The sequence below is a fragment of the Lampris incognitus genome, unplaced genomic scaffold (assembly GCF_029633865.1).
Source record: "Lampris incognitus isolate fLamInc1 unplaced genomic scaffold, fLamInc1.hap2 scaffold_180, whole genome shotgun sequence".
NCBI lineage: Eukaryota > Metazoa > Chordata > Actinopteri > Lampriformes > Lampridae > Lampris > Lampris incognitus.
Genome location: NW_026611139.1, coordinates 81403 through 104691, shown reverse-complemented (window position 1 = coordinate 104691; position 23289 = coordinate 81403). Strand labels below are relative to the sequence as shown.

General features: G+C 44.9%; 1 protein-coding gene across 1 annotated transcript in view; it reads left to right on the top strand.

The window, feature by feature from the left end:
- Window positions 1-23289, top strand: part of LOC130132831 (sodium/potassium-transporting ATPase subunit alpha-3-like) — a 59518-nt gene that overhangs the window by 19224 nt on the left and 17005 nt on the right. The window contains exons 5-20 of the mRNA XM_056301855.1: window positions 726-839; window positions 2358-2417; window positions 2781-2984; window positions 6094-6207; window positions 6835-6969; window positions 7554-7671; window positions 9330-9418; window positions 9968-10147; window positions 12197-12395; window positions 13056-13300; window positions 13386-13578; window positions 14520-14695; window positions 17782-17918; window positions 18208-18358; window positions 19027-19195; window positions 21935-22089. Of these exons, the coding sequence (XP_056157830.1) occupies window positions 726-839; window positions 2358-2417; window positions 2781-2984; window positions 6094-6207; window positions 6835-6969; window positions 7554-7671; window positions 9330-9418; window positions 9968-10147; window positions 12197-12395; window positions 13056-13300; window positions 13386-13578; window positions 14520-14695; window positions 17782-17918; window positions 18208-18358; window positions 19027-19195; window positions 21935-22089 (2439 nt within the window). The remainder of the gene's footprint in view (window positions 1-725; window positions 840-2357; window positions 2418-2780; window positions 2985-6093; window positions 6208-6834; window positions 6970-7553; window positions 7672-9329; window positions 9419-9967; window positions 10148-12196; window positions 12396-13055; window positions 13301-13385; window positions 13579-14519; window positions 14696-17781; window positions 17919-18207; window positions 18359-19026; window positions 19196-21934; window positions 22090-23289) is intronic.

Genomic DNA, 23289 nt, shown 5'->3' with positions numbered 1-23289 from the left:
AAGCAGAGACCGGTCTGGAGTCTGTGGTGCATGCTGGGTAGGGAGATGCCAATAGAGAGTGGAAGTGTGAATTCCTCCATCCTACTGCGTGAGCATGCTCAGAGTTGCAGACACAACACAATCGATGCAGTCACGCCATGTCTCCATGTGTATCCTGTAGCTGTTTTTCACTCAGACACAGTCGGAGTCTGTAGTCTCGACAGCAGCAGCAGCCTGAGTTTGATGTAATGATGCCAGATCGGACATTAGAATCTCAAATATTTGACTCCTTGGGGGGATTAGCTCTGTTTTGGAGACAATATATTTCGTCTCATCTATGAAGAACAATCAGCCAACTGTATTCTGACAGACAGATGTCCGTGATGCTGACAGACTGCAAAGCCAAGTTCAAGTTTTATCGCTCACCAAATAAATTTGCACAAACGGGGAATTGTACTTGGTGTAATGCACGGATAAAAAAAGAATGGACGCCATGCAGTAATGGAAAAGTTGAAAGAAAGCGCTTATAGAGAACATCTATAAAAGACTACTTAGTCTCAGACTATCTGGGTGGTGGCAAAGGGAACACAACGGTTTAATGGGTTAATGAAATGCTAAAGAATTTAACTGCATTATAGAAGTCAACAAGGCCCTGTCAGTGATTTCTGGCTCCTGTGTGTGTGTGTGTGCGTGTGTGCGCGTGCTTGCCTGCGTGTGCGTGTGGTGTGTGTGCATGTGTGTTACAGTATGGACGGTCGGATAGCTACCGCGTGGCTACCACGCAGGACAAGGATGAGAAGGAGTCGCCCAAGAAGAAGGGAGGCAAGGACCTTGATGACCTCAAGAAGGAAGTGCCACTGGTATGTACACCACTTTCTGTTTCGTGCAACCATATTTCTGTCTCCTGTGATCAGAGCAGGCATACAGACTAAAGGTCAACCCACCCCTGCTGCTGTTGAATCACTTGTCAATTGACAAGTGTGAAGACATGTGGCTCCTAATCAGTGCTGAACGACAATTTTTCACAGGGCAAAATGAACTGTGAAGAAGAGCTTCGGATTCTGTTGATGGCCTGGTATATAACCATCATCCAACCTCTTATGGGCCTCAAATCCATGTTTGTTTATCTTACATGAAACTGTCCAGCCATCAGAGGGGTCACCCTGCACAAGAGCTTGAAACAGTACCGTTACACCGAATGACAGCTGCAAACAGGCTGTATTCATCAGTAGAAAACAGCCTTTATCCCACATAGCAACTAGAGCTGGGAATTGGCAAGCACCCCCTGATTTGATATTACAGTGATAAAGAGCCTCTCTTACTTTCCTGAGTAAAGCATTCAAACACTTCAAATTTAACATTCGGAGATGTGAAAAAATATATCAAACCTCTCCACATCATGTGTTCATTGTGCTTCAGCATTGTGATTCAGGGGAATGCTGCGATGTTGAAATTGTTATGTATTGCGATTTTACAATGAATCAGTTTATCCCCCAATCCCATTAAGAGCCAATATAGGGCCATTATACTCGCTGGCATTTCTCCAGTGTTTCTGGAACTTGAATCCAGCTGTAATCTAATCTCGGTCTTTAGATGAGATGTAGTGCTGTGGTTTGAGGTAATAGGACAGAGAGATTTAATTCTACTGTGGAGAGATTGCCTCCTGCCTGAGGGAAGCAGTCAAACCCAAGGAGAAGTTCTCTTTGCTAAACAGCGGAGTCATGACTGAAATCAGCAACCACACTTAACTTTTTCACATCTAAAACTGTTGAACGCTGCATCTGAAAACATTCTTCACGTTTTTATTTGTAAATGACTTAAAATTGTGTTTTTTAAGACCTCAATCCAAAACTTCTCTGTTATCTAAAGAACAGTGAGCCTTTGTGTGACAAGTACAGACAAGGATTGGTGGTAAGGGTGGGTGGGGCCTCATAGTTTGATTTAATCTGATTAGCTGTAAGTAAATGAGTGTTTGATGATATCATGAGTGTCAGAAAAAAATGATCCACTGAGAGAAGCCGAAGGGGGAGGATCTCTTTAATAAAGAGAAAAATAGAAAACCTGAATTCTACCTTTTATACTTTATTTCGGGAGAAACAGACAGTTGTAATTGATGTTTCATATATAAGTTTTTCAAATTCAGTCCAATTTAGCATCGAATCCCAAAATGTTGGTTACATGAAATAATATGGAGGAAATATAAAGATATGCAGAAGATCTGGTCAGTTATTATTTTGTTAACCAAAGGCTTTTCTATACTCTAACAAACATCATTTTTAAATGTGCTAATTAATCTAATAAATTCATTTTTATCTTGTGCTGTGAATTTATTTGTGGGACACTGTGAGAGTTTTTTCTTGATTGTCTTTTCTCTGTAGACGGAACATAAGATGTCTGTTGAGGAGGTTTGCCGGAAATACAACACTGATATTGTCCAGGTAAATTGTTCCTCTTTAAACATATTCTCAAACACATATTCAAGTGATGTTTGCTGATGTTTGAGCTGATAGCTTTGTTTGGTAAAACGATGGTTATGTATTGGTGTTAATGCCTCAGTCTCTACTCCTCATTTGCCCTGCTATTCCCCTTCTCCCCAACAAACTTCCTCTTTTTTCTCATTTTGCCCCCCCTCTTTCCTTTCCTTTCCTCCCTCCTTCCTTTCTTCCTTGTTTCCTTCCTTCATCCTTCCCTTCCCTTATCATCACTTCCTACTTCATTCTGTCTCTCCAATTACTGCTCAATTTTCCTTCACTTTTGCTCCCCTATTCAAATATTCCCCTATCACTCCACACCCTTATCAGGGTTTGACCAATGCCAAGGCAGCTGAGTACCTGGCAAGGGATGGGCCCAATGCCCTCACCCCTCCCCCCACCACCCCAGAGTGGGTCAAGTTCTGCCGCCAGCTTTTTGGGGGCTTTTCCATCCTGCTCTGGACCGGTGCCATCCTCTGCTTCCTGGCCTATGCCATCCAGGCTGCCACAGAGGACGAGCCTGCTGGAGATAATGTGAGTGGATGGATGGATAGATGAATAGATACATAAATACATACATACATAATATACATACATACATATATACATGAAGAGATAGATAGATAGATAGATAGATAGATAGATAGATAGATAGATAGATAGATAGATAGATAGATAGATAGATAGATAGATAGACGGATGGATAGACTGACAGTCTGGCTGATTGACCAACAGCTAAACAGATGGAGAGATAGATGAACTGACTGACTGACAGGCTTCCACCAATAAGAAAAAAGGATTAAGTGATCCAAAAAGACAGATGGACAGCTGGACAGACGGTGACTCAAAGTTAGCCTCATTTTAGGCATTCACAAACAGTCAAAGTTGTCACCAAAGAAAAGATAGGACTGTTTTGAATTTGTTTGTTTATTTTGTTGTTTTGTTACTGTGTTTGTGCCATCCTTCTGCCAGTGAGCTGTCCTCCGGTATGCCACCTGGCTTCATAGACGGTATTCTGCTGGGTCAGGACAGAATTACTTTCGAGGGACATGGGGGCTCCATGTCAGGGACAGCATCGTGTCAGCTGTTTTGCCGAATCATACCAGCCGGACCCGTCGTTACGATGACAGATAGCATGGTGTCGGTGTCTGGATGGAGCATGCCACAGGGAGTGGCGGGTAACTCTTGGCATTATAATAGCAGGGCAAGAGGAGGGCATTTACAGGTCAATACCATTTAGTGCCGGATCAGAGCAGAGAGCAGCACTGGGGGACTAAGACTAAACTGCTATGAGACAGACAGCATGCCAACACAGAGTTTGGATCCAGACCGTAGGGCTCAACTCAGGCTGGAGAACTATGACAGAGACAGTGACAGGCGCATAATGCTAGAGTCTTCACATTTCGCTAGAGTCTTCACATTTCGCTAGAGTCTTCACATTTCGCTAGAGTCTTCATATTTCGCTAGAGTCTTCATATTTCGCTAGAGTCTTCATATTTCGCTAGAGTCTTCATATTTCGCTAGAGTCTTCACATAACGCTAGAGTCTTCACATAACGTTAGAGCCTTCACGTCACGCTAGTCTTCACATAATGCTAGAGCCTTCACATAATGCTAGAGCCCTCACATAATGCTAGAGCCCTCACATAACGCTAGAGCCTTCACATAACGCTAGAGCCCTCACATAATGCTAGAGCCTTCACATAACGCTAGTCTTCACATAACTCTAGTCTTCACATAACACTAGTCTTCACATAACACTAGTCTTCACATAACGCTAGTCTTCACATAATGCTAGAGTCTTCACATAACACTAGTCTTCACATAACGCTAGTCTTCACATAACACTAGTCCTCACATAACGCTAATCTTCACATAATGTTAGTCTTCACATAACGCTAGAGTCTTCACATAACGCTAGTCTTCACATAACGCTAGAGCCCTCACATAACCCTAGTCTTCACATAACGCTAGAGTCTTCACATAACGCTAGAGTCTTCACATAACGCTAGAGTCTTCACATAACGCTAGAGTCTTCACATAACACTAGAGTCTTCACATCGCGCAGGTCTTCACGTAACGCTAGAGCCTTCACATAACGCTAGAGTCCTCACATAACACTAGAGCCTTCACATAACACTAGTCTTCACATAACACTAGTCTTCACATAACGCTTGTCTTCACATAACGCTAGAGTCTTCACATAACGCTAGAGTCTTCACATAACGCTAGAGTCTTCACATAACGCTAGAGTCTTCACATAACACTAGAGTCTTCACATCGCGCAGGTCTTCACGTAACGCTAGAGCCTTCACATAACGCTAGAGCCTTCACATAACACTAGTCTTCACATAACACTAGTCTTCACATAATGCTAGAGTCTTCACATAACGCTAGTCTTCACATAACGCTAGAGTCTTCACATAACGCTAGAGTCTTCACATAACGCTAGAGTCTTCACATAACGCTAGAGTCTTCACATAACGCTAGAGTCTTCACATAACGCTAGAGTCTTCACATAACGCTAGAGTCTTCACATAACGCTAGAGCCTTCACATAACACTAGAGTCTTCACAAAGAGTTGAAACGGACTGATTGAGATTGTGTGTGCAGACACGGGACCAGACTCAGTGGGAGGGAAACACATTTAGATGAGAGTTCACACATTAGTGAAAGCAGCGACGCCAAGAATCCCAAATAATCGATAACTGGGAAGAGGATCTTTGTGGAAGAACACTCTTTCTGAGGGTTACTGAAGAAAGGGATCTTTTCTGAAACACAAATACAGATATCGTAGTTATGAACACTCCGAGATGCAGCAAGTGGTTGTGGTCAAGTGACCACTTCACGTTTTCTGTTATGCCAGCGTTTTCTGTTAATGAACCATAACAGTGAAGAGAGGGGAGCAGGCAAGACATTGATCTTGTCAGACGCATCAAGTTGAAGTCGATCCAGACACATGGAGTCACAACAGTCTGAACCGTCAACGAGATGGGCAGGAAGTAATTGCCTTAAAGCCAGTCTTTATTTCAAAAACGTGTTTCTTTCTTTCATAAGCCTTAGCTTCCAAAAATAGCTCTTCACACTCTCTTACACCTCTAAAGTCCATTGATTTGTGTCAGAAAGTCTTATTTTCCACCTCTTCTGCTCATTCATTTCAAATGTGTTATTACACAAAGGATTTAACAGTACATGTCTGTCTTTTTGTCTATTTATCTACCTGTCTCCTCTCCTCATATCCAGTATAGTTTTAGAAAGATACTCAATTCAAGCCTGCCATATTCAATTTGGTTCATGCTATTACATTTTATCATTCTTTTATATTTTCTTAACTCTAGCATTTGAACGTTTATTTTCTTTTTATTGTATTTTTCTCCTTTTATCATTACCTTCTTTTTATCTGTGCAGTTTTACGTAATGTAATGTACATTGCATTACATTGTAATGTATGAAATCCATCCATCCATCCATCATCTGAACCGCTTATCTTGCTGTCAGGGTCGCAGGATGCTGGAGCCTGCTGGAATGTACTTACATAAATAAGGTTATATCAATGATTGATTGATTGATCAACTGATTGAGTATGAAAGTTATATGGTTTTTCTTCTCTATCGTTCTCTCTCTTCTTCCCTCTTTCCTTGTAGTTGTACCTGGGTATCGTGCTGTCAGCCGTGGTTATCATCACAGGTTGCTTCTCCTACTTCCAGGAGGCCAAGAGCTCCAAGATCATGGAGTCTTTTAAGAACATGGTACCCCAGGTAAGGCCGACTGACCACTGGGCCAGGACACTAAGATGAAGGTCTTTATATATTCACACTCATTGATTGGATAATTCTGATCTTGTCTGGGTTTATGGTGTACATAATATTGGTTCAATAATTTGGTTATGGCTGATATTATATTACATTGTATTGTATTGTATTATAATACAGATGGATAGATGGTAGGTGAAAGAATTAAACACAACTTGTTGACTGTTGTAAATCAGACTTGTGGAACAGCTGTTTGGTTGACAGATGGGTTCTGTCACTCCTTTTTGTGTGAAATTGATATATTTAGAATGAGATAATCTGAAAAAAGCACATTTCCCTTGAGGTCCTATTTTACTTAATTTCTCACCTCTCTTTAAATAGCATCCTCAGGCAGTCTTTGGAGGGTATTTTTAGGATTCAGGTTTAGGAGGACTTGACAATCCTAAAATAAATGGCTAGTTAGACAACTTCCTGTTTCCTCTGATGCTCGTCAAACACGTTTTCAGGTTCATCTACACCTCTTGAATATAAAGTTATTACTAAAGTCGACTGTTCCTCCTATCCCCCCCTCACTCTCTCCGGTCTCGCTTTTGTGCTCTGTGTCCCTCCTTCTCTTTTCCCTCATGTCCACAGCAAGCGCTTGTGATCCGCGAGGGAGAAAAGATGCAGATAAACGCTGAGGAGGTGGTGGCAGGAGACCTGGTGGAGGTGAAGGGAGGTGACAGGATCCCCGCCGACCTACGCATCATCTCCTCTCATGGCTGCAAGGTGAGCCACAGGAGGTGGCACCACAGGCTTTTATGTATTTACACAAGGAGACGATGATGTCTATTATACTTGTAAGCTGTCCCTCAGCTAGAAGTTAACTCCAGTGGCTCTGCTCGGTGGCTAACAATGAAATAAACTTCAGCTGAGACCGTGTAATAATATTATCATTATGATTATTATTATTCTGTCATAGGAGCCACAATCATAGCAGTCGTTGTTCTGTGGCAGTGGTACATTTACATTTTCTCATTTAGTAGATGCTTTTATCCAAAGTGACTTACAAGAGAGTCAGCAGACATACTCCTGTGTCAACCCACATGCATTTTAGATCAGGAGAATAGCAGTAGCAGAGGTAGTAGTACTGGTTGTTGTTGTGGTATTGGGAGTTGTAGAAAAACTGTTGTAGTAAATTCTCAGAGGTACACAGTAATACTAGCTAGTAGTCACAGGAAGTAGGAAAATGTGAAATACACATTAGAAACAAAAAAATATGGACTCTTTCTCATGCTCTCTCGCCCTTTGCTCCTCTTTTGCACACACTTTCTCACACACCTATCTTAATTCTTTCCTCCTGTTCTGCCCAGGTGGACAACTCCTCCCTGACTGGTGAATCAGAGCCTCAGACCAGGTCACCTGACTGTACCCATGACAACCCCCTGGAGACTCGCAACATCGCCTTCTTTTCCACCAACTGTGTGGAAGGTACGGTTGCCCCAGTAACCTGTCTGTCGCCATGCATAAATTCTGTTGACATCATTGGTGACATTACCATTGTCATCGCCATTAATTAACACAACTGCACAAATCATCAACACTATCACTCTATCCATAGCCAGATACATCATCACATATGGACATATATATTTAGACAGTGGTCATGTCACCAGCACAGTGGTACGGTCAGTACTGTCATGAAAACTGTACAATCCACACAGCAATGATGGTTGTTAAGACCACACGCCGATGGAAACAGTTCTACACCATGAAAGTAACAGTATAAGTTCACACTGTCATAGTAATAGTACAGTCCTAGCCATGCCACTGTTTGCTATACTCTCCACTGTCATTGTTCTTTTTTATTTCCTATAGCAAAGAATCTCTCTCTTGCTCTCTCTCTTGCTCTCTCTCTCTCTCGCTAATCTTTGTTTGCCTTCTGTTTTTCTTTAGTTTTCTCTGTATCTCTTTTTACACTCCATGTATTTAAACCTTCAAATGTTTCCTTTATATACTGTCATTATCATGTCACTATCTCTGTATCGCCCTGTTAGCTTGTGTCAATACAGTGTGAGTGTGTGTGTGTGTGTGTGTTCTTATAGATCAGTGCACAAATGGTCTTGTCAAACAAAAAGACCTTATAATAGCTTTTGCTGGTAGGCACAAGATGCTTATCCAGGAAAAAAAGTGAACAAAACAAGAAGTGGATTGTGAAATCACTTCTCCACATTTTCCACAGTTACCTAATCTGTATTGTAGCTGTAAAAATACATCATTTCCATTAAATTTAACTCAAAACTTAACAATCTTCGGGCAAGGTATATTAATTACAAGATTGTTTACAATAAATTTTCATATTAAACACACATGATGTCACTACTGCTGCCTTACAACAGTCACTACCCGGCATAGTGAGACAGGCAGTGGCTTCTAATGCATAATTACATCTTCCATTGAGTACTACACCATATATATATCTCCATGCACTTATCAGGATAGTTATATCAGCTAACATAGACATGAATTAATGTCTATTATTGAACAGATATTAATGTGGTTATTGAATCTGGAGGATAAACAGCACAGATACGTTGCTTTAGTCTCACAGCACCACTGCCAAACACTTCTCATATCTGCTGCTTGTTTGTCAGCTGAGAAAAGAATGGTCTATGGCCCCACCTTGTGGACATGTTATTAAATTGTTGTTAATGCTAAGATACTACACTCCTTAGCCGTCTTTGATTCATCCATCCATCCATCTATCCAGTCTCTCTTATAAACAAATCATCTTTCAGTTACTCCATCCATCATCATCTGTCTAATGAATACGTCATCCAACTGTTCTTGTGTCCTTCTCTCTGTCCAAAAATCAACCTTTAATCATATCTTTGCATCATCCACCCTCACCCTTTCTAGGTTTATGCTCTTTCCTCTCCCTCTTGCTTTCTTTCTAACCCTGCTTCTGTCTTTCTCTCTGTAACCTCTGTCAAAATAATCATCGGCGGTGTGACGAGGGTCAAGTTCTCTATTGGAAGGATGCACTGAGGGGAAGTGCTTGGATGCACCTCTGATCCATAGAGGTCCTAAAATACACCCTATCAGACAAAGAAACCCAGATTTGAACGACTTTTCTCTCCTCTGACCAGGCACGGCACGCGGTATTGTGGTGTGTACCGGCGATCGTACAGTGATGGGCCGTATTGCTACCCTCACCTCAGGCCTGGAGACTGGCAAGGTATCACATGCACTACAGCGTCCACCATCGCTACCGGTGTGCCTCAGAGCAAGAGAGTGAAGCTCTGATCTCTTCAACAAAACAAAAATAGTGAAGATGAATATGTTCATGGGGTAGTGTGTGACAAACACCGTTTGTCTTTAGCGTTTGTATTCAGGGACCCTGCTATCTTAAAATTGCCTGTGCAGCAGTATTAGTAAACAGTAAACTTCATCAGTCATAATGCAATCATATACTGTGTGCAGGAATAAGCAGAAGGTCTTAGAATAAGGACTTGTAATCAATCAGAATCAGAATACTTTATTTGTAATAACGCTTCACATAAGATTAAACAGTGCAGCGAGCAGACAATACACATTTTCCTCATGTGAAACAACCAGTGTAATGGTCCTCTATGTTAAAAACAATGATTTGATTTAATCTACTGAATTAAGAGTCTGCAAGCAGGAACACGAGCAGTGGGCAGCACACTATGACTTCTGCATTTGAATAAGCTGGTATAAATTAATATTAGTGAAAGTCATCCCATAATCCTCTTCTTCTTTGAAGACACCTATCGCGAAAGAGATTGAGCACTTCATCCACCTAATCACAGGCGTGGCCGTTTTCCTGGGTGTGACCTTCTTCATCCTGTCAATCATCCTCGGATACAGCTGGCTTGAGGCCGTCATCTTCCTCATTGGCATCATCGTGGCCAATGTGCCTGAGGGACTGCTGGCCACTGTCACTGTGAGTGGACCAGAGGAAGTGTTTGTGTGTGTGTGTGATTCCTAGTAGGTACTATATCTCCTGTTACTCTGTGGTTGAATTGGTTTCCCAGTGTCTTTCTTTTTCTCCTCTTCAGTTACAGTGTTGTGTGCCAACCAGGGTCAAATAGTACTCAAAACCATCTTTGTTTTATCCTTCTTATGTGTCAGATGGGTGGGGTCTGCCACATTTAAAAACCAAGTGTGGGGGCGTCGGGGTAGCGTGGTGGTCTATTCCATTGCCTACCAACACGGGGATCGCCGGTTTGAATCCCTGTGTTACCGCCAGCTTGGTCGGACATACCTGCAGACACAGTTGTCTGTGTCTGCGGGTGGGAAGCCAGATGTGGGTATGTTTCCTGATCCCTGCACTAGCTCCTCCTCTGGTCGGTCGGGGCGCCTGTTTGGGGGGAGGGGGAACTGGGGGAAATAGTGTGATCCTCCCATGTGCTACGTCCCCCTGGTGAAATCCCTCACTGTCAGGTGAAAAGAAGCGGCTGGTGACTCCACATGTATGGGAGGAGGCATGTGGTAGTCTGCAGCCCTCCCCGGATTGGAAGAGGGGGTGGAGCAGAGACCGGGACGGCTCACAAGAGTGGGGTAATTGGACAGGTACATTGGGGAGAAAAAGGGGGAAAAATCCAAACAAACACATAAAAACCACGTGCTGACTGGCCTGCAGGTTTGACAGTGACGGGGTGGTAGTTCACTGTTCACACAGTCCGGTGTTTTCAGTGTTCAGGTTCTTACCTGACATTGTCTGTGTTGATATGGTAGAGAAAACTCCACCCATTTGGTGTCCGAAGTGGTTTAAAACAAACACTTTTGCATCCACTATTTGACCCGCATCTGTTTGTACTGTCGCCGTATGTGTCGGTGTATTTGTTGGTGTATTTGTGTTATTGTGTATGTTGTGTTTTGCCTTAGGTGTGTGTATGTTGTGTGTTTAATGTGTCATCGTCTTTCTGCTTCCTTTGCGTTAGTGCTGGTGTTGTATCTTTGTGGTTTTATATTGTCTGGGGGTGTCTGTATATTTGTCTGTGTGCATCTCTGTTTGTAACCTTGAGATGTCTTTGCTTACATGTCTCCATGTCAGTGTCTCTCTCTTTTTCTGTGGTGAAGGTGTTGTACTCTCTCTTTGTCTCTCTCGCTCCATTTCTCTCCCTCTCTCTCACAGGGCTGCCCGTGTGTGTTCTGTGTATCTATGTCTCTCTCTCCCTCTCTCCCTCTCCCTCTCCCTCCATGTCTACCTTTCTCTCTTTCTCTTCCAGGCCAGTTGCCGTACCTTGGTCATTCAATGAGACCACTGGGTCACTTGTCTCCAATGACAACAGCTAGCTAACGTAATGACACCAGGCTAATGGCTAGTGAACTCAATGAATTGGATTTGGCCTCCGCTGCTTGGCTAGCGCTGTTTGGCCCACGGGTCTTGCCGTACTTGGCATGATGACATGATACACTGCCGCTCAGCTGCACTGCTTCACTGGTTTATGCCTGTTTTTTTCTCTGCATCGCTCTTCCGGGCTGTAAATGTTCACTGACTCATTGAGTAACTGATTTTAGTGCATTTTGCTGTAGAGAGGCATGTGTTGGGATGGCCAACTCCAGGTGTTGGATGTTGTCCGTGGGTGGGGTTACTGTTTTTAGAGTTTGGGATTGGTCAGGTAAGACAGGGAATGAATGAATGAATGAATGGTAAATGAATGGTGTGGTAAATGTTGGGTGGAGTTAGCTTTGTGCCTGGAGTTGGTTATCTTTGCTGTTGCTAACCTGGACAGATACTAATGCTCTTCTTTTTTTGCTTCTCCTTTCTCCCCTTTCATTCCATTACTTCCCTTTCAAAACCCCTTTTTTATTCCATCTATTCTGACATCCACTGCTCATCTTCTCCTCACTCCTCTAATCTATTATTGCTCTTCTATCCTGTGTATGGAGCTCTCTATCGTTCTTTCCTTCTTTGTCTTTCTTCTCTCCCTCCCTTTCCCTCTTGCTTCTCCCCCCCACCCGTCTTTTCTCCCTCTCTCTCTCTCAGGTGTGTCTGACTCTGACTGCCAAGCGTATGGCTCGTAAGAACTGTCTGGTGAAGAACCTGGAGGCGGTGGAGACACTGGGCTCCACCTCCACCATCTGCTCCGACAAGACCGGCACCCTGACCCAGAACCGCATGACCGTGGCCCACATGTGGTTCGACAACCAGATCCATGAGGCTGACACCACCGAGGACCAGTCTGGTGAGAGCAGGAGAGAGCGAGAGAGAGAGGAAATGTGTAGATGAACAGAGAGAGGGAGAGAAGAAGAAAGAAAACAGAGGACATTGAACTGTTCGCCGTGGTCATTTGAGTAGTTAAAAAAAAATGGCGATTGTCGTTAGTTGTCATGGTGACAACACACGTCAGTGGGTAAATGTTGGTACTACTCCACCACTGCAAAATCTCACCTCAGTGAGTCTCTAACTTAAAAAAAAAAAAGAATCGGCGACTTGCTGCAGACAAACAGACAGAAAGAAAGGGAAAAATACCAAACAGGAGGAGAGATTAGGGAAGGAGAAGAGAGGTAAAAAAGAGAGAGACAGAGAGAGAGAACGTGTTTAAAACATTTCAAGATCAATTTGCAGAAATGTTTTTCTTGGGACCAACCAGGATGTGTTCTAGGATTTTTTTACAAAAATGTATTCTGTTTCTGACAGCTTTTAAAGTGATTTTCAAAATTATCTTAAAGATTATTGTATTGTTATATGTTAAAGTAATTTTTATCTTACAGGTGTCACTGATCACTGGAACAGCTGGAATTCACACTTTCACTTTCAAAAACATCAGCTAACATTTCTCGCTATTTCATTCTCTCTACCTTACAATCCCTCCACCACCACCACCACCTCCTTCTCTCTCCAGGAGCCTCATTTGACAAGAGCTCCGTGACATGGGTCTCCCTGGCCCGCATTGCCGCCCTGTGCAACCGGGCTGTGTTCAAGGCCGGCCAGGAGTCCTTGCCCATCCTGAAGCGCGACGTGGCGGGCGATGCCTCCGAGTCGGCCCTGCTGAAGTGCATCGAGCTGTCCTGCGGCTCCGTCAAGGCCATGAGGGACAAGAACAAGAAGGTGGCCGAGATCCCCTTCAACTCCACCAACAAGTACCAGGTGCGTATCACCTGCTGACCTGTGCAGGTGTGGAACACTAAAAACTAGACAAAATGGTCACTCTCATTTTTTTTTTCTCTTTTAGCTTTCGGTTCACGAGACAGATGGCGAAAGTGACAACCACTACCTGCTGGTGATGAAAGGAGCCCCCGAGAGAATCCTGGACCGCTGCTCCACCATCATGCTGCAGGGGAAGGAGCAGCCCATGGATGAGGAGATGAAGGAGGCCTTCCAGAATGCCTACCTGGAGCTGGGAGGACTGGGAGAGAGAGTACTGGGTAAGGTGGAGGTGGGAAATAGGCAGAAAGGAGGAGAAACATCATGGATGGGACTTGGAGTTTAGGAGTAGCCCCTATGCTAGCTGCAGCTGGGTGGACTTAGAGAGAGAGAGAGAGAGAGAACGAATTACTAGGAAAGCCTTGTAAAATGACCAGTGTAGGTGGGAATACTGGGGACAGAGTGTGTACTGGTTAAGGAGAGATGGAGACAGGGAGGGAGAGGAAGAGGGAGGGAGACTCGCCGTTGGGTCAGAAGTTGGTGGACCACTTGAATGTTTAGCCAGAATCAATTTTGGGACTGTCACTCATGGAAATAAGAAATCATTCATCAGGCTGTGCTGACGGCTCAGACAGTCAGGTGTAGACCATGTTGAGTCAGGATGGGTCTAGATGACCCAGGTTCAAATGTAGCCCAGGACTATTGTCACAAGTCCTGCTTTTTTCTCTCTCTACCCTATCTTCATTGACAAATAAAGGAAAACATTGCCTAAAAATCTTTAAAAAAAAAAAAAGGAAAAGAGACTGCTTATTTACTTAGTTTACTTTCCCCAATGAGGGAAAGCAATTTGTTACACTACTGATTTAATCACTTTGCTATTACACAGCCCAGGCTGGTGATGGTTACCTTGATAGATACAGGTTGAAGCTGGAACAGCAGGGAAATGCCCCTACTAGTATATATGTCCCTTTATTTACTTCATTACAGAAAGTGGCTGTCTCTGGTTATCTGACAGAACGCCTGCATGCTAAGGAAAACAAAGTTTGGTAGAAAGTGAATGGTCTCTTATACGCTTGCTTGCTTGTGAACACTTTGGTGGATCCGGATTGACCATAGAATGCGAACATTTAGAAGCATCAACACAACCAACTTCCTCTTTTCACCTTCAACAACGGAGATCAAATCTGCGTTGCTGAGTGCGTTTCTCTGCTGGTCTCCTCAGGTTTCTGCCACCTCTACCTGCCAGAGGACAAGTTCCCCAAAGGCTTCGCCTTCGACACCGACGACGTCAACTTCCAGACAGACAACCTTTGCTTCGTGGGCCTCATGTCCATGATTGACCCGCCCCGTGCCGCCGTGCCCGACGCCGTCGGCAAGTGCCGCTCTGCCGGCATCAAGGTGGGCACATCTCGTCTTTTTACTTGTGGATGTGGAAAAGAGGAACAGTGCTCTTAAGTAAGGATAGGAGAAGTTATTTTGGTGTGTTCCACCGGTGCCTGTGTTGAAAAGATCATTTTTACTCCAGTTTTCTCTCTTTCCTCTATAAAAATGGACACACACAGGCTGCTTTCAGACTCACGCCGCTTTTAGGCTTTCAATGAACAAGAACACATTTGTGTGCATGTGTGTGTGTGTGTGTGTGTGTGCAGGGCTCTTGGTCTCCATTCTTTGATTAAGAATTTCTTTTTGTGTTTCCTTTATTCCTACGTTGTGCAAAATGATTTCAGGTCCATCCATCCATCCATCATGCAAACCGCTTATCCTGCTGTCAGGGTCTCGGCATGCTGAAGCCTATCCCAGCAGTCATTGGGCGGCAGGCGGGGAGACACCTGGACAGGCCGCCAGGCCATCACACAAGGCTGACACATACACACACACACACACACCTAGAGACAAGTTAGTACGGTGAGTCACCTGACCTACGTGTCTTTGGACTGTGGGAGGAAACCGGACCCCCGGAGGAAACCCACCCAGACACGGGAGGAACATGCAAACTCCACACAGAGACGACCCGGGACCACCCCCAAGGTTGGACTACCCCGGGGCTCGAACCCAGGACCGTCTTGCTGTGAGGCGACAGTGCTAACCACTGCGCCACCGTGCCGCCCTGATTAAAAATAAATTATGCATATTAAGCATTAAACATAACTTATCCATGCTTATTCAGTGTATCGAAACACACAAAAGAGTCAAAAAGCTGTACCATTGCCATATGGACAACCCTGTTGGCCAGTAGCAGATGTTTCTAATCACACTCAGCACAAGTTCGACAGCGTCTCCGTCTGCAGCCAGTTATCAGTAGTGAAGTGGACACATTGTGTCCAACAAATGTATTCAACAGAAAGTTCTAAGAAGAATTTCAGTCCTCCGTTTCTTCTTCTCCTTCCTCATCATTATATTTCCTCAGTTTCTTCTTCCTTTGCTTTATCTTTCCTTCCTCTACCATGTTCTTATTTCATCTTTTTTCCCTTTCTTCTTCTGCTTCTTCATCTTCCTCTTTTTTTCCGCCTGTTTTACGGTTACAATTTTGCGTTTTAAGCCCTTTCGTGACACTCCCAGACAGAACAGCTTATGTTAGGTTTAACAGTAAAGTGAGGTTGTGATACCGTCGACATCAGAAGCTCCGAGGAGAGTAAGAACCAGGGACCCCTTGTTACATCCAGTGGTCCCAAAAGGACCGTTTCAATACAATGAGAGCCAAGCACAGAAATGGAAGAGTTGTTTGTACATATTTTTTTATTATTATGATTATTACTGCAATTATTAAAATTATTATAATTGGTAGGTGTATTGTAATTGAAGCACACGGGAGGGTGTACTCTAATTATCAGGGCATCACACTGCTCAACCTGCCTGGAAAGTCTACTCTAGGGTGCTGGGAAGGAGGCTCCGACCAATTTTAGAACCTCGGATCCAGGAGGAACAATATAGATTCCGTCCTGGCCGTGGAACAACAGACCAACTCTTTACCCGTGCGGAAGTGCTGAGGGAGGCACTGGAGTTTGACCAGCCAGTCTACACGTGTTCTGTGGACTTGGAGAAGGCTTACGACTGCGTATGCCGGGGGCACTCTGTGGGGGTACTGCGGGAGTATGGGGTACCGGGCAGTTTCTACAAGCCATCCAGTCCTTGTATAACCAAAGTGAGAGCTGTGTCCATATTCTCGGCACAAAGTCAAACACGTTTTTGGTGGGTGTGGGACTCCACCAAGGTTGACCCTTGTCTCCGATTCTGTTTGTGATATTCATGGACAGGATCTCAAGATGCAGCCAAGGTGAGGAGTGTGTCCATTTTGGGAACCTCAGAATTGCATCTCTGCTGTTCACAGATGATGTGGTTTTGTTGGCTTCATCAGAATGCAGTCTCCAGCGTGCACTGGGGTGGTTTGCAGCTGAGTGTGAAATGGCCGGGATGAGAGTCAGCACCTCCAAGTCTGAGGCCATGGTGGATTGCTCCCTCCAGGTTGGGGATGAGTTGTTGCCTCAAGTGAAGGAGTTCAGGTATCTCGGGGTCTTGTTCACGAGTGAGGGTAGGATGGAGCGGGAGATTGACAGGTGGATTGGTGCAGCATCAGCAGTAATGTGGACGTTGTACCGGACCGTTGTGGTGAAGAGGGAGCTGAGCCGGAAGGCAAAGCTCTCAATTTACCAGTCAATCTTCGTTCCAACCCTCACCTATGGTCATGAGCTTTGGGTAGTGACCGAAGGGTGCACTCACAGATACAAGTGGCTGAAATGAGTGTCCTCCGTAGGGTGTCTGGGCTCAGCCTTAGAGATAGGGTGAGGAGCTCGGACATCCGGAGGGAGCTTGGAATAGAGCCGCTGCTCCTTCACTTCAAAAGGAGCCAGTTGAGGTGGTTCGGGCATCTGATTAGGATGCCTCCTGGGCGCCTTCCTTTGGAGGTTTACCGGGCACGGCCAACTGGGAGGAGACCCCGGGGTAGACCCAGAACTCGCTGGAGGGACTACATGTCCAGTCTGGCCTGGGAAGGCCTTGGGATGCCCCAGGAGGAGCTGGAGGGCGTTGCTGGGGAGAGGGGCGTCTGGAGTGCCCTACTTAGCTTGCTGCCACCGCGGCCCCACCCCGGAGAAGCGGCTGAAGATGAGATGAGATTATTGATGGGCAAATTAAAAGCTTGCATAACTGTGGTGTTTGCCTCGGTTTTTCTCATAATTAAGTTTTTATTTAATTTTATTTAGATTATTCTCTCCACAGGTTTGGACTCTTAACAAACTCACATAGGAAGTCTGTTCATACTTTCAAACCTTCAGTTTGTTGAAGAGATGTGCAGCTTCTGACAGTTTTGAAATTGTTTATATATTTAACCTTTATTGCAAATGTTTTCCTGTACAAATGAGATGAGGGGTGTGTGAAATTCTCTGCACAGGGGAGTGCTGCTGATGTTCAGTTCATAATAGCCCACACTTCCTCCGGGAAATGTACTCTCCCGCTGACATTATCATGATTATTATGCTGTTGTTTAGGTCATCATGGTGACCGGTGACCACCCCATCACAGCCAAGGCCATTGCAAAGGGAGTAGGCATTATCTCTGAGGGCAACGAGACGGTGGAGGACATCGCCGCCCGGCTCAATATCCCAGTCAGCCAGGTCAATCCCAGGTATGGGTCCATATGCACGCACACACACACACACACACACACACACACACACACACATGAACAGAGAAACAAACAGACAGACACATTTGTCCCAACAAGAGCCAGAGATATAATTATATTATGACAGCAGTCTTCATTTAGTTACACAAAAGCTGCAAAGTTTAGTTGTTTAACGTGTTATTGATTTTGTTTTTGTTTTTTTTTTCTTGCTTAGTAAAGTGTTTTGGGTGATTAGTTCATCAATGTGTGTGTGTGTGTGTGTGTGTGTGTGTGTGTGTGTGTTCCATAGAGATGCCAAGGCGTGTGTGATCCACGGTACGGATCTGAAGGACCTGAGTCAGGAGCAGATGGACGACATCTTGAGAAACCACACAGAGATCGTCTTCGCCAGAACATCACCACAACAGAAACTCATCATCGTAGAGGGCTGCCAGAGACAGGTACACACACACACACACACACACACACACACACACACACACACACACACACACACACACACCAACCCCCACTAAAACACAGAGACACACATTATTAGCAAAATGCAACATTATCTAGCAATTAATAATGTCACCTATGCCCTCTCAATTCAATTCAGTTCAATATGTGCTTTATTGGCATGACATACGTTTGTGTACATATTGCCAAAGCATGTAAAACAACAACACAACACAACAATGATTATTGTTGTGTTGTGTTGTTGTTGATTATCTCTCTCACTCTTGCTCTCTCTCTGTCTGTCTCTCTCTAACTCATCTCTCTCTCGCTGTCTCTCTCTGTCTCTCTCTGTCTCTCTCTCTCTCTCTCTGTCTCTCTCTCTCTCTCTGTCTCTCTCTCTCTCTGTCTCTCTCTCTCTCTCCGTCTCTCTTTCTCTGTCTCTTTCTATGTCTCTCTCTCTGTCTGTCTCTGTCTCTCTCCGTCTCTCTTTCTCTGTCTCTCTCTCTCTGTCTGTCTCTCTCTAACTCATCTCTCTCTCTCCGTCTCTCTTTCTCTGTCTCTCTCTCTCTGTCTGTCTCTCTCTCACTGTCTCTCTCTGTCTCTCTCTCTCTCTCTCTCCGTCTCTCTCTCTCCGTCTCTGTCTGTCTGTCTCTCTCTCTCTGTGTCTCAGGGTGCCATTGTGGCAGTGACAGGTGATGGCGTGAATGACTCACCTGCCCTGAAAAAGGCCGACATCGGTGTTGCTATGGGGATCTCTGGCTCTGATGTGTCCAAACAGGCAGCTGACATGATCCTGCTGGATGACAACTTCGCCTCCATTGTCACAGGAGTGGAGGAAGGTGAGAGAGAGAGAGTGAGACAGAGAACGAGTGTGATATATCAAGATTCATTGATATTTTTTTTCAATTATGATGGAAAAAAATACACCGCACGTTCAAGTAGAAGAATGAGAGAAAGTTGTTGCCCAAACTACAACATAAAATAGGTGAACTTAACAAAATATTTGCCCCTAAATAATCTGGATTCTTATTTCTGTCATAAAAGGCATATTGTGTTTTGCACGACAGATGGAGACATGTAAATCTAAACACTGGCCTACAGGCAGAAACATGGCAGCACACGTTTTGCAGAACATCACTTGTTTTAAATGGCTGAACAACATCAAAAGCATTTACTGCCACATGGAACTGCCTTGCTGCTCCTGCTCTCCTCGCTGCTCCTGCTCTCCCTGCTCTCCTCGCTGCTCCTGCTCTCCTCGCTGCTGCTGTCCTCGATGCTCCTGCTCTCCTCACTGCTGCTGCTCTCCTCACTGCTGCTGCTCTCCTCAATGCTCTTGCTCTCCTCGCTGCTTCTGCTCTCCTCGATGCTCCTGCTCTCCTCGCTGCTTCTGCTCTCCTCGCTGCTTCTGCTCTCCTCGATGCTCCTGCTCTCCTCGCTGCTTCTGCTCTCCTCGATGCTCCTGCTCTCCTCGCTGCTTCTGCTCTCCTCGATGCTCCTGCTCTTCTCGCTGCTTCTGCTGTACTCGATGCTCCTGCTCTCCTCGCTGCTTCTGCTCTCCTCGATGCTCCTGCTCTCCTCGCTGCTTCTGCTCTCCTCGATGCTGCTGCTCTCCTCGCTGCTGCTGCTGTCCTTGATGCTCCTGCTCTCCTCGCTGCTTCTGCTCTCCTCGATGCTGCTGCTCTCCTCGATGCTCCTGCTCTCCTCGATGCTCCTGCTCTCCTCGCTGCTTCTGCTCTCCTCGCTGCTGCTGCTCTCCTCGATGCTCCTGCTCTCCTCGCTGCTTCTGCTCTCCTCGATGCTGCTGCTCTCCTCGATGCTCCTGCTCTCCTCGATGCTCCTGCTCTCCTCGCTGCTTCTGCTCTCCTCGCTGCTGCTGCTGTCCTTGATGCTCCTGCTCTCCTCGCTGCTTCTGCTCTCCTCGATGCTGCTGCTCTCCTCGCTGCTGCTGCTCTCCTTGATGCTCCTGCTCTCCTCGATGCTCCTGCTCTCCTCAATGCTCCGGCTCTCCTCGATGCTCCTGCTCTCCTCGCTGCTTCTGCTCTCCTCGCTGCTGCTGCTCTCCTTGATGCTCCTGCTCTCCTCGCTGCTCCTGCTATCTTTGCTGCTGCTGCTCTCCTCACTGCTCCTGCTCTCCTCGCTGCTCCTGCTCACCTTGATTCTGAAGTGTCAACAGAGGACCTGGCAATGAAAATGCAGCCATTTTCTGTGGGTTTCTGCTGCCACATATGTCCTTATGACCTTTTTGGAGGTGTGCACTGGACCACAGAACATCGTTAAGCCACGTCAAATGACGTGCACCAAATATTCTTTCATTGTGTCTGGACTGTCCAGCTGCCAGAACCTTCTGTCTGAGTGTCAAGTGTGAGGAATTCATCCTGCTCTTTCCTGCTGCCCTCCACTTGTGCTTTTAGCACCAGAACCACCGGCATGTCACTCCGACGGTTTTTAATCTCTATGTTGTGTCAAGATAAATACCCAGCTGAGATGTTAATGCATTACACAGCAGTATGTCTGTTAGGAAACGATTGACACCAAGATTAACATGTTAACAACTATAATACTATTTTTAAACAATTTAAACTTCAGAGAGAATTGGTCCAACTTGCATAGCAAAACTGAAAAAGTGAAAATATTACCTGAAAAACAAAACAGAAAACACATATTGCTACTCTAACAAACGTAACAAGGCCTGTAAAATGTGACGTGTAAAAAAAGAACTGAAAATAAATGTTGAAACGGTCTCAAACAACGACCGGAACTTAAAAACTACTAGAACGACTGTGGGTCGACGGTGTTTAAACTCTATGTTGTGTCAAGATAAATACCCAGCTATTAACACATTACACATGTTAGTATGTCTGTTAACTAGCTGGCACCACAATTAACATCTTAACAACTTTAACACTACTTTTCAAACAATTTAAAATGGCCGCTGTTCAACGCCTGTAAATACTGCAAGGCCTCGGTGGTAGTCATGGTGCGTCTGTAACGTGTCTGTACCCAGACATGTTGGACATAATCACACATCAGGTTTAGACTATTTCTCTGCACTGGAGGATGCTAGTGTGTTTCTAGGACACAGCAGCGAACTTCACCAAGGAAATGACACACACCATCACGCACAAATTATGAGTGGTGGTTTTAGGTAGATCTTATCATAACTTTTTTTTGTGCAATTGATCTGAAACTCATTTTAATGTAAATATATGTAATTTTAGGAGCATTCAGGGAGCGGCAGGTCTTTATCTTTTTTCCCACAAACTTATTAAACTTTGAAAATCCAAAACCGTCAAAGTGACGGCCTCGGTTGTTCTAGTGTTAAATATGTGGCTACAATAGGAAGTGGCGTCCTATTTAGATGGTTTCTAGAGCTGCCACCAATGCACACCTGAAGTTATGCTCACGTACACCAGGACAAACACAGACGTGTCCTGTAGAGAGAGGGACGGCACCATCCTCCGTAGTGACAACACAGCATTTCTGCAGGTTTTTTTCCAGTCTGAGAATAAACTAAGCTGTGAACTTTGTAGCCCTGCTCCCACTGACTTCTTTACACTGTGTCCCTCATTTCCTCGCAGGGCGTCTGATCTTCGACAACCTGAAGAAGTCCATCGCCTACACTCTGACCAGCAACATCCCTGAGATCACCCCTTTCCTCTTCTTCATCATGGTCAACATCCCACTGCCCCTGGGAACCATCACCATCCTCTGCATTGACCTGGGAACTGATATGGTGAGAGAGAGGAAAACACACACACACAAACAAGCAGACACATCTACAACTATATATTGCTAGACAGATTCGAATAGATAAAGACAAATATAAAGTAGTATCTCCTACTGCTGTTCTCTCTCACTCTCGCTCCCTCTCTCTCTCACTCCCTCTATCTCTCTCTTGCTCTCGCTCCCTCTCTCTCTCTCACTCTCGCTCCCTCTATCTCTCTCTATCTCCCTCCCCCTTTCCCTCAATCTTTCTCTCGCGCTCTCTCTCTCTCTCACCCACTCACTCTCTTTTACACATAAATGCACACATACCCATACATAGAGTAAGTTAAACACAAATATACCTCACACACCCGAGTGCTAACACGGCATTTGTCCTGTATGGTAACATGTGTTGTGTGAGTGCTAACATGACATGTGTCCTGTATGGTAACGTGTGTTGTGTGAGTGCTAACATGACATGTGTCCTGTATGGTAACGTGTACTGTGTGAGTGCTAACATGACATGTGTTCTGTATGGTAACGTGTGTTGTGTGAGTGCTAACATGACATGTGTCCTGTATGGTAACGTGTGCTGTGTGAGTGCTAACATGACATGTGTCCTGTATGGTAACGTGTACTGTGTGAGTGCTAACATGACATGTGTCCTGTATGGTAACGTGTGCTGTGTGAGTGCTAACATGACATGTGTTCTGTATGGTAACGTGTGTTGTGTGAGTGCTAACATGACATGTGTCCTGTATGGTAACGTGTGTTGTGTGAGTGCTAACATGACATGTGTTCTGTATGGTAACGTGTGTTGTGTGAGTGCTAACATGACATGTGTCCTGTATGGTAACGTGTGTTGTGTGAGTGCTAACATGACATGTGTCCTGTATGGTAACGTGTACTGTGTGAGTGCTAACATGACATGTGTCCTGTATGGTAACGTGTGAGTGCTAACATGACATGTGTCCTGTATGGTAACGTGTGTTGTGTGAGTGCTAACATGACATGTGTCCTGTATGGTAACGTGTGTTGTGTGAGTGCTAACATGACACGTGTCCTGTATGGTAACGTGTCTTGTGTGAGTGCTAACATGACATGTGTCCTGTATGGTAACGTGTGTTGTGTGAGTGCTAACATGGCATGTGTCCTGTATGGTAACGTGTGCTGTGTGAGTGCTAACATGACATGTGTCCTGTATGGTAACGTGTGTTGTGTGAGTGCT